The sequence below is a fragment of the Xenopus tropicalis genome, chromosome 2 (genome assembly GCF_000004195.4).
Source record: "Xenopus tropicalis strain Nigerian chromosome 2, UCB_Xtro_10.0, whole genome shotgun sequence".
Taxonomy (NCBI): domain Eukaryota; kingdom Metazoa; phylum Chordata; class Amphibia; order Anura; family Pipidae; genus Xenopus; species Xenopus tropicalis.
This window is the reverse complement of record NC_030678.2, coordinates 74,399,736-74,412,091: the sequence shown is the minus strand read 5'-3', so window position 1 is coordinate 74,412,091 and position 12,356 is coordinate 74,399,736. Positions and strand designations below refer to the sequence as shown.

General features: G+C 39.7%; 1 protein-coding gene across 1 annotated transcript in view; it reads right to left on the bottom strand.

Annotated features, from left to right (window-relative positions):
• The window catches only part of il20 (interleukin 20), an 88,050-nt gene that overhangs the window by 5,023 nt on the left and 70,671 nt on the right, over window positions 1–12,356 (bottom strand). The window contains exon 3 of the mRNA XM_012955878.3: window positions 86–244. Within this exon, the coding sequence (XP_012811332.1) occupies window positions 86–244 (159 nt within the window). The remainder of the gene's footprint in view (window positions 1–85; window positions 245–12,356) is intronic.

The following is a 12,356-nucleotide window of genomic DNA, read 5'->3' as shown; positions in this document are numbered from 1 at the left end:
CTTTAAAAGACCAATAAAAGTCCAATTTTAATTCTTTTGCTTTTTGCCTCCTTTTGTCGCTATTTTTTGATATTGATTCACTCACCAAGACTTCTTTTACAGCATCATGGTATCTTTTAAACTCTTGAATATCTGAAGACACAGGGCAGTGGTTTCCACTAGATTCAATTCTTTTTATCTTCATCATCAGGACACAAATAAAAACAATAGAACAAAATGCAGAAAGTGCTCCCATGATACTCCCCTGAAATGAAAATAAACAGGATCTGCACTCAATAAGTGTTTTTGCATAAGGAAATAAACTCTTAATTCTTATTTCTAAGCAACTTTCAAATAAACTCCTGGACTTGAAACCATTTTTCTGGTTCCCAGAAAAACTCAAAATGATAGGTCTACTGTAAGAAAATTAATCATTTTAAATGTACAAGTTTGCCAGTGCAACCTGTGAGTCTGTTTGGCTGTGTGAGAAGTGCTTATTGGTGCAGGTAAATTGTGGAGATATTGCCACTTTAAAGTAAAGTAATTCCACAGCAACCTGTGCCAAGAGAACACCTGCTCCTAAAGAATCACAGTGCTTGTTTTAATGAATTGTATGCAATTGTGCCAAAAACAACTCCCCTTCGCTGAAGAAGTTAAGCTGGAATTATGGGAAAAAGCATGGCACTGTGTGAAAATAGCAACCTGAATTTACACTTGTTCAGGTTACATATTTCTCTGAAAATATTTTTTAATTGTGTCAACCAATGATGTGTTTTTTAATATGGTGCCAGCATCGTTTTACAACAAATATTAATCCTCTAGCATGTAATAACATTCATATTCCCACAATACAATACATATAAATCATTTAGAAATATGAAGAAAGGCAAAAAAGAATGAAGAGTGAAGCTAAATCCCTGTTAATATGTGATATTAAAATGTCTTACCTGAGCCAGATAGTTCCTCAGAAGATTTTGGTGTGGGTGCATGTGCTACAAGGCTTTTATACATCTTAGAATCCTTAGAAATACTTCCTCCATGTGGTGTTTTTTTTTCCTTCTTCATCTTTTTTCTTACTGCACCTAAATTCATGCAATGGTAAAATCCCCACGAGTTAGTAATTTACCTCTTACCACACACTCTATGTAAAATTTTCAGCTTTTAAAAATTCTGAGCATTATTACACTGTTAGGTCATTGGTACATTATATATAACTGTATAATGTACTAATGACCTAACTCCAGAATGCTCTGCGCCTGGGGTTTTCCAGATAAGTGATCTTTCGGTACTTTGGGTCTTCATACCTTAAATAAGTCTACCAAAAATAATTTAAACATGAAATAAACATAGTAACATAGTAAGTTAGGATGAAAAAAGACATACATCCATAAAGTTCAACCTTAATGCCCATATATAACCTGCCTAACTGCTAATTGATCCAGAGGAAAGCAAAAAAACCCCATCCCCACCCCATAATTTGCCGTAGAGGGGGAACAAATTCCTCCCTGACTCCAAGATGGCAATCGGACCAGTCCCTGGATCAACTTGTATTAAGAACTGTCACCCATAACCCTGTATTTCCTCACTTGCTAAAAAGCCATCCAACCCCTTCTTGAAGCTATATAATGTATCAGCCAGCACAACTGTTTCAGGAAATTCCACAACTTCTCAGCTCTCACAGTAAAAAATCCTTTCCAAATATTTAAATGTAACCTCCTTACTTCTAATCGAAATGGGTGCCCTTGTGTAAGTTGACGAATCTATGCCCCTTTTAATACAGCTCAAAACCTTGTTTGCCCTTGCAGCTGCTGCCTGGCATTGCTTGCTACAGCCAAGTTTATTATCTACAAGGACTCAAAGTCCTTCTCCCTTATGGATTTGGCAAGTGGCTTGCATATTTTGACATCTCAGGTGCATGACCTTACATTTATCCATTTAAAATCTCACCTGCCACTTAGCCGCCCAGATTGCCAGTTTGTCAAGATCCTGCAGCAAGGATGCCACATCCTGGATAGAATTGACTGGGCTGCAGAGTTTTGTGTCATCTGCAAACACTGATGCATTACTTATAATACCCTCCGCTAAGCAGGCCCGGATCTGTGGCGAGGCCACAAAGGCCCGGGGCCTAGGGCGGCAAGGAGTCAGGGGCGGCATGCTGCCCAGCCGCGTGGGTGCTAGGGAGCTATTGCTCCCCAGCAACCCACAGATCCCCCTGCGCACGATGAAAGCACGCCACGCGTTTCGGCGCATGCGCGCGGGGGGGTGGAGGGGGATGTGAACCGCGTGACATTGCGAGGGTCGAGCCGGCGCATGCGCGCAGGGGGGTCAAGCCGACCCATGCGCGCGCGGGGGGGGGACATCTTGCCGGCACATGCGCGGCCTAGGGGCGGCAAAATTATAAATCTGGCCCTGCCGCTAAGTCATTAATGAATGAGTTAAACAAAAGTGGACCCAGTAGAAAACCCTGAAGGGCCCCACTGAGAACCTTAATCCAAAGAATGTACCATAAACAACCACCCTCTGTACACACAACCCTGTAGCCAGTTTTCTATCCATGTGCAAACGACTTCACTAAGACCAATAGACCTTAGTTTAGAAAGCAGTCATTTGTGAGGAACGGTATCAAATGCTTTGGCAAAATCCAAATAGATTATATCTACTGCAACCCCCCCCTGTCCAGCTTCTTACTTACCTCATCATGAAAAGCAATTAAATTGGTCTGACATGACCTGCCCTTCATATAGCCATGCTGATTACTGCTCATAATGCCATTCTCCAGAATATAAACCAAATAAGATTGTTTTGCCACCTCTGAGGATTAAATATATCTTACTTGTGAACAAGTATAAGGTACTGTTTTATTATTATAGAGAAAAAGGAAATTATTTTTTAAAATTAACAAAAATATATTTTATTAAATAAGTCTGTCGGCATGTGTAAAGTATGACACTTCAGCAAAATTTAAGGTTTTGCAAAGGGCACTTTTTTCTGGAATTTGCATAAAAATTTTGCCACATGGTCTATTTTGCTGGAAAAAAGAAAAAAAAATGAATTCCCCAAGACTGACTCAATTGCTGTATCCCTGCATCAAGATTGGCCTGGCATCAGGATTAGCACATCCAACTAGTGATGAGCGAATCTGTCCTGTTTCGCCATAAAATTTGCAAAGCGCATTTGTTGTGCGATTTTTTTTGTCGCCTGTGTCTTTTTTGTCGCCCGCGTCTTTTTTTTGTCCACCCTTTTTTTACGCAACTGCGGCCAATTTGATGCGACCACGGCCTTCTTGATGCGACCACGCCCAATTTGCCTCGACGAGCAACAAAAATGTTTTACACACGACTAATTTTTCCACTGTGAATTTTCATGGATGTTTCGCGAAACAATTCGGCAATGGCGAAATGCGGAAATTCGCTGTGAATCCATGCCTGCCAAAAAAATCCCTCATCACTACATCCAACGTGTGCATTTTGTTGCAATCTGCCAAGTGTTAGAAACAGTTAAACCTGGCACACCCTCTAGACCAGCTGATGAAACCACTTTAATCACAATATAATTTTGCCTTCCTATTAACTCCAGTACATTTTTTCTTTGTAACAGTGAAACACACAAGTTTTGTTCGACACCAGTGATATGAAGTGATGAGCGAATTTTTGCGACAGGCATGGGGATTCACAGTGAATTTCCACATTTCAGCATTGGCAAATTGTTTTGCGAACCCTCTGTGGAATTTTGCAGTGTGAAAATTTGCAAAAAGAAAGGCGCAGTTGCATCAAAATAGGAGTAGCCGCGTAAAAAAAGGGCACGTCAAAAAAAGGACGGCCTATCAAAAAACTGGCACACGTCAAATGACGTTTGTCACCCACACTTCGCTGATTTTTTGCCGGGACAGATTCGCTTATCATCAGTGATATGTATTCTTACATTTTTATATTGTTAGAATTTATATTTAGATGTGGCAAACTTGTTATTTTCATTGGACCAAATTGCTGTTTTATTTGCCTGTGGCCAAACAGGCTACAATTAGTTTCAGGTAATACATTTTACTTGCTGTACTGGCATGTATTCAGAACATTTACATAATTGGTACTATACCACAATTCTCTGGTATATGGTGTGTCCATGAGGTGGCAGAGCCATGCCTGTTTGCCATGAATCCATACTGTAATTAGTGCAGTAAAGGGAATTTAAAAAGAGTTCATTCCAGTGTCACTAATGTTGTTTAAAATTTACTGCTGCTATAATATTTCCTGCCCTTTAACCTTCTTTTATATAAATTAAATACCGACTTAGATATGTATGTAACTTTATTTATAAAGCGCCACAAGGGTACGCAGCGCTGTACATTCTTACAATATACAAAATTAGACACAGGGAGGACAAGTGTTATAATAAATACAATTAATAAGTATAAATACACAGGGAGTAAGTGCCATGTGGTATGAGACACAGTAGGACGGAGGTCCCTGCCCCGTAAAGTTTACAAACTAAGTGGTTGGGTAACATACAGGCACAAATCGGAAGGTAAGAGTGCACTAGGCATGGGCATTTGCCCTTAAGCACAGGACTGGGCAAAATAATGTTTTAGTTCTAAGTAGAATGAAACACAAAAAACATTAGCAACGTTCCCTCTAATTCCTTCTTGTGTGCACATTTTAAACTTGTGTACACATTTTTAAAAATACGTGTGCTAATGTCAGACTGGATATAAAATCTTGTGTTTTTACACAGAATTCTTTGTGCATGCCAAAATTTGTTATGTGCGCTGGCCACAACATTTTATGCGCACATGAGTGCACAGCTTAGACAAAACATTGTAACTTAAGGTGGCCATCCACCTTAAGATCCTTCATTTGGTGAGGTTGCCAAGCGAGCAGATCTTCACCCAATTTGCCATCTATGGGTGGGTGATATCGGGCTAAACCAAGCCTAGGGCCAAACGATCGAATTAAAATGGAGGGCATAGGTCCCACTGGTTCGGGGACCACACCAACAAGCCGATGCAGTCCCCGATCCAAAAGAAAAATCAAACCTGCCCGATCGAGAACTGGCTGATTTCTGGGCAGATTGTGTCAGGGAGGCCCATTGTTGGTGCCCATACACAGGCAGATAATGGCCACCTTTAGTCTTGTAACAAGTGGTAATGAACAAACAGGATGCTTGTATCATCCAATTATTTCTTTTTTAATGTCTGATTTGGAAATAACAACAAACAAAGGGCATTATAATGTAAATTATTCATATCTGGAGAAGCAAATTAAGCATATTATAATGCTACATTGCTCACTATATTCCTTTAAGAGAAAACTGTGCTATAAAAAGTTGGATTGTGTTTATTCACCAATCATTCAACTGGTATTAAAGAATGAAAATGTTAAGATATTTTTACTAACATAAATAAAGCAAATGTGTACGACTAATATTTTCGATCTTCCATCTCTTGATTTTGAAATTTTATTAAATAAATGATTGGCTTAAAGGGGAAGGAAAGGCTTAGTCACTTGGGGGTGCTAAAATGTTAAGCACCCCCAAGTGACTTGAATCGCTTACCTCGTACCTCGGGCTGGTGCCCCTGTTAGGTGAAAACCGCACCAGCCCAGTAGAGTGAAAAAGCCGACTTCTCTGTTAAAGTTCGGCTTTTCACTTTACTGCGCATGCGCGTGTGAGCGATACAGGAAGGAGGAAGTGCTCGCAGCTACCCTGGGCTGGTGCTTTATAAGTATGTCTTTATACAGAATGGAATACATAACTGCTGAGGCATGCTTATATAGAAAAGGCGCATAAACACTTGCTGAACTTCCAAAAATGTATGAACATTGAACATGAACATGTATGTATTTTTTTACACCAATAGATTTCATCCTGCCAAAAACCATTCACAAACCCCCTTAGGCTCAAAGTGTCATGCAACCTCTTCCACCCTGTTGCATTGTAAAGTAATGAATTCTGGGATTTAAAGTATCTCTGCTTTCCAAAAAATCTGTGCACCACCCACTATGGAAAGGTGATAGACTTCAAGACTAACAAATCTTTCACTTCACAACAGAGAGCAATCAGGAATCAGGTTTCAGATTTTTTTTGGCTGTTTTATGCACCAAACTCATTCACACAGTAACACAAATATAATACATGCCAATTTACCCAAACACCCACAAGCATATATAGGCATATAAATAAAAATTTGTAGTAAATTTTAAACCAAAAATGCATACAGATTGGTGTAAAATTTACCACCCCCTATAAGTGAGTAGAATGAAGCCCAGCTACAATTACAAATAGAGGAGACTTAACTATTAGGTCAAATTGTTATTATAGAATGACTTTAATTGGCTAGACATTGGGGTACATTTATCAAAGTGTGAGCTCATTTTGTCAGCCATTGATAAATATGCTTCTAAAAATCCACTAGGAATGAATAGAAAGTGTGACCAGAGTAATGGGGTTGCCAAGTCAGAATTGGATTGCTACAACTGGTGTGTTTGCCTCAGAAAGCCTACTATAGTTTATATAAGTAAGCTGCTGTGTAGCCATGGGGGCAGCCTTTTTAAGGAGAAAAGGCACAGGCACATAGCAGATAACTAGTAGATAAACCCCATATAATGGGGGTTTGTCTGTTATACACTTTAATTTTTTGGTGTTACTGTTCCTTTAAGGCACTCAAGTTAACTGGGACAAGCTAAAATAGAGATGGAAAGGGGTATTGCAGTAAGGAGTAAGATTGATCCAAAATTATTTTTTACATACGTAAATAGTAAAAAATGAACAAGAAAGGGTGGGCCATTATTATCAGAGGGAGGTCAGTTGGATAATGAGAGCAGGGAAAGATCAGAAATTCTGAACTGTTATTTATTTTTTTTTGGTCTGTCTACACAACTAAGTTAACTAACGTGCTTATGTCATTGTTTTCCTTTTAAACAGCATTCTAAAAAAATTCTGCTTTCAACAGAAAGTGATTATATCTGCAGTTACAAAAGCAATTTTAAAACTGTGCTAGGTGGTGATGAAGGGGACATCAGGAAATCAGATTTCCCAGGTATTTTTCTCGTCAAACAGGTTTGAGTAGTAAGTAACTTTTACTTTCACTTAATAGTCTCACAAACCAGAAAGAGAAATGAACTTTTCACAGGTCCCCAAAGGCTAAAATGGGACAAGGCACACCCTTTCTGGGATCTCATAATAGAACGAATATTTAAAACTGCAAAGTGCTGCTGAGTGCAGGAAAGCAACTATAAAATTGTCTTCCACTGGCCCCTAGCAAACAAGTACAAATGTATACAAATGTCCCTTATACCTGCTGGAAATGCAATCAACCAAATGGACCCATATCACATATTTTCTGGTACTGCTCTACTCTCCACCACTACTGGATTAAATTCAACAACATGTACTCAATTTAATACAAGTCATATCAACTTTTGGCACTGCTTCCAAGTCTGTTATACCTAAATACTGCAAGTCACAGAATATTCCAACCATTAACGAATGGTTATTTAAACTGCAGGACATCATGGATTGAGTATTAAGTGCTATACCTTTGGGTGCGATTGCTGGTGTCCTGCTAAACAGTCTAAAGAATATGTACTGACATAAACCCGTCTTGTCACTATCAATAAGCCTGCTCAACACAAAGAGATAGAGAGGGGGCTCTGAAACAACTTACAATAGCACTGGTGCCTGCTGACAAGCAATTGTGACTTGATACATTTAAGTTGTTGCTATCTCATGGTTCTTTTAATGTTACATTAATGTTTTGCTAAAACTGTTACTTTTTTACATCATATGTTGAGTTGGGCTTTATGTTTTCATCAATACCAAAACAATAATAAAGAACATAAGTCCAAAGTGGTAAAGTCTGTTTACATGGTCATATCAACCTTTGACACTTCTACCAAACCTATTATACCCAAATGTCACAAAATATGCTAACAGTTAACAAATGGTTAGTTAAACTGCAGGACATTTACCAATTGGAAAGATTCAAACAGCATAAACTAGAGCAGGCCCAACAAGACATTCTTGTTAATTACATTACTGGCTTCTCTTCATGAACTCACAAAATATTTAGACCTCTCCTTTTTCAGAAAATCTGTACACCAGCCACTATGGAAAGATGGGGGACTTCAAGGCTCCAAAACTAAATCACTTCACAACAGAACAAACTGAGAGAGGTGTTACTATTGTAACATACTGTAGGTTACAATGTGCCAAAGAGGGGTTGGTAAATAGTGATGAGAGAATCTGTTCTGTTTCGCTTCGCCGAAGCGGCGAAAATGTCGTGCAGCAAAAAAAAATTGTCGCCCGCAGCTATTATTTTGTCACCCGCGGCTATTATTTTGTCGCACGGCTATTCTTTTGTCGCCCGCGGCTATTATTTTGTCGCTCATGGCTATTATTTTGTCACGCGGCTATTCTTTTGACGCCCGCGACTATTGTTTTTTTACGCCGGCGACAATTTTTGGACGTGCGGCAAATTTTTTCGCGGTAAATTTTTTCATTCGCTTCGCGAAACAATCCGCCAATGGCAAAACAATCCGCCAATGGCGAAACGCTGAAATTCGCCGCAAATCCATGCCTGGCGAAACATTTCGTCCATCACTACTGGTAAATGGTACTTACAAGGATCATAGATTACTTTCAGTCTGTGGAATCAGGTATGCTTGTGTAAAGAAAACATTTTTTATATTTATTTCGGGAAATTCAAATATTTTTATTCACCTTTTTCTGCACAAGCAAACCTCTCCAGTTATGTGCAGAGAGTGCAGAGACGTGCAACTAAACTGGTAAAGGGGATGGAAGATTTAAGCTATGAGGTGAGACTGTCGAGGTTGGGGTTGTTTTCTCTGGAAAAGAGGCGCTTGCGAGGGGACATGATTACTCTGTACAAGTACATTAGAGGGGATTATAGGCAGTTGGGGGATGTTCTTTTTTCCCATAAAAACAATCAGCGCACCAGAGGTCACCCCTTTAGATTAGAGGAACGGAGCTTCCATTTGAAGCAGCGTAGGTGGTTTTTCACGGTGAGGGCAGTGAGGTTGGGGAATGCCCTTCCTAGAGATGTGGTAATGGCAGATTCTGTTAATGCCTTTAAGAGGGGCCTGGATGAGTTTTTGAACAAGCAGAATATCCAAGGCTATTGTGATACTAATATCTACAGTTAGTATTACTGGTTGTATATATATAGTTTATGTATGTGAGTATATAGATTGGTTAGTATAGGTTGTGTGCTGGGTTTACTCGGATGGGTTGAACTTGATGGACAATGGTCTTTTTTCAACCCTATGTAATTATGTAACTATGTACTCAAATCTGTATAAAGACATTGGGTGCTATTGCAGTTTTGGGACTCATCTGGTAATCACTGGCTTTAATGACTGAATTACCTGCCCTTAAAGTTAATGCCAGCAATGTTCCCTTTGATAGACGTGTTGTTGAAGTTGGTATTTATTTTTTTTGTCTGTCTACACAAATGAGAAACCAGCTAATGAAGGCTTTCTTTTTAAGAGACCCAGTTCTAGTAATATAACTACTTTTGCCTGGGCCACTCACATCTGAGACCGGGTGGTATTCATCCCAGGGTACTAAATAAGCTTAGCTTTGTAATTGCAAAGCCTATCACTTAATTTTTCAGGATTCATTGAGGTCTGGCATGGTGTGAAAGACTGGCAATTTTTGTGGTGCCACTATTTAAAAGGGATCCCACTCTCAGCCTAAACACTATAGGCCTGTCAGTCTGACGTCAAAACACTTTCTGTTTGGATCAGTGTTGTTTGTGGAATATCACAAAAAAGCCTTCATTAGCTGGTTTCTCATTTGTGTAGACAGACAAAAAAACATGAATACTCACCTCAACACCTCTATCAAATGGTTTTGCTTTGCAATGTCCTTGGTCCTTTGGTTTTTAACTTGTTTATTAATGACCTGCAAGCAGGCAATGAAAGTACTGTTTCTATTTTTGCAGGTGATGCTAAATTGTGCTGTGATGCTGTGAAGGTACCTGGGTGCAGTGGGGACGCCCGCTCCCTCCCTCTGTGCACGCTGATTCTCCTGGGCACGCGTCAAATATTTAACGGTGTCATTCACTATTTCGAATTGCCCAGTGTAGGTTCTGTTTTTCTAAGTTCCTGGGTGTGTTTCCTGTCTGATTACTTTGTGTTTGACCTAGCCTGTTCCTGACTTTGACGATTGTTGCCTGTCCTGACCCTTTTGCCTGGTTTTGACCACGTCTTTGGATTCCAAATTGTATACCGCTGTCAGTACAGTTTTTGACCTCGGCCTGATTGTGACTTTGCCTCCTACCTCTAATTCCGTAAGAAATGCTTAGGTTCCTTGCCTGCCCAGAACAGCGGCCTTCGTTCTCTCACACAAGTCCTGGCAGCACCTGAGTAGTGGAGAGCTCCTCTAGAAGTGAAAAGTGGCTGTTATAGGCAGAAGAGTGAGCTCAGACCAGGGACCTTGGCTTTTGTTCTGGGTTTTGGGATACCGTGGGTGACAGTTGCACCAACTGATGCAGTGACCAACATATGCAAATGCATATAAATGGGATACAATATGCACTCCCTACAGAGAAATAAAGAAAAATGGGCACTGTGAAGAGCATGGTAGTGCAGAATCAAAGGAAAATTAAACCCTTAAAATGAATATGGCTAAAAATACCATGTTTTATATACTGAAATTACTGCACCAGCCTACAGTTTCAGCATCTTAATAGCAGCCATGATCAAGGACACCAACTTGTCACAGGGGCTCCCCATCTTGGAAAGATGCAAAAACACAAAACTGTGTATTTATTTTAACCTGAACACATAGGGGCAGATTTACTAAGACACGAACGCTCCAAGCGTATGTTCGCCGATTTTTTTTTCAATGCCCGCGCAACTTTTTCGTATGCTTGCACGAAAAAATCGGAAAGGTTTTCCCACTGTTTACAACTGTGCGGTATGAAAATTTTGTGACTTTCGGATCACCAATACAATATTATCGTGACTAATACGATTTTTTCATAAGCATTTTCGTGATATTTGCGATCTTCAGAAATTTTCATATCCAATCCGAATTTATCCCATTCGGGATTCGAACTCGTGATTTCATGAATCTGCCCCCTAGTTATTAAAAATGGGTGCACAAGTTTAATTTTTTATCCAGAACAATAGTACATATCCAAAAAAGAATTAGAGGGATCATTGTACAACATTGCTGCCCTACTTCTTAAGTTAGGCTTTACTTCTGTTTAAAGAAAAAGGAAAGGCTAATAAAGAGTTAATCTCAAGCTGCAGGCATACCTTCAGTTGTCTCAATAGTGCCCTTAAGTCTCCCCATATTTCTCCTGTTCAGATGATCAGAAGCCAAACAGGACAAAAAACGCTGAGCTGTGTAAAGAAAGTTCCCATAATGCCTCACTCCTGCACAGACACCAAGACCAGTGTACATGCTCAGTAAGTAAGACTATGAGGAAGCTTCCTGCTGATTGGCTCAGATCCACATTCCTAAGGAGGGGGAGTGAGTCCTTAGCATTCTTGAGGGAGGCAGAAAGAAGAGCTGCGTGTCTCTGGCAGAGGAAAACAGACACAACTAATCTTTTTACAGAGAAGTCAGTGCAGCGTTTCTGTGAGTGCTTATGGCCGTATTTACATAGACCTTTATAATAAAGCTTACTTAGTTTTTACCTTTCCTTCTCCTTTAAGCATTGTTGCCTTGCAGCGCTAGGGACCTAGATTTTACAAGAGCGATGTAGTTTTATGGTCCCTCTGTGCTTGCATGGGTTTGCTGTGGGCACTCTGATTAATGCTAGCACTCCAAAAAACATACAGCTATTGGGGGTACAGGTAGTACAATAGTAGTGGCATTGTCATTGCCAAGGTTGGAAAGCAAATGTTTAATATTATTCATTTTGGCACTAGAGGTCCAAATGTTCTTCTTTAGTGATGAGCGATTTTTTCGCCAGGCATGGATTTGCAGCAAATTTCCGCATTTCGCCATTGGCGTATTGTTTCGCGAAAGTTCTGTAAAAATTCAGTGCGTCAAAAAAAGCACGGGCAACAAAAAAAAGCATGCGACAAATGCGTTTTTCGCGAATTTTTCACTGTTTCACAAATTTTATGGCGAAGTGAAACGGGACAGATTACCCTTATCACTATTCTTCTTATATGGCATCCCAGTGAAAAAAAGTGTGGTTCTTTAAGCAGACCTGTGTGCCTACTGTTTGCCTGTTACTTTGTAAGTTTGTGTGTATAGGGGTGTGGTTGTATGTATGTGTTACTGTTTGTGTTCATTTTTTTGTTCATTTGCGAGTTATGTATGTTTAGGTAATTTGTGTTCCTGTATCTTTGTTTCCTAGTACTTTCCCAATTTTGGTTCTTTAAGCTTATTATGACTACAATTTC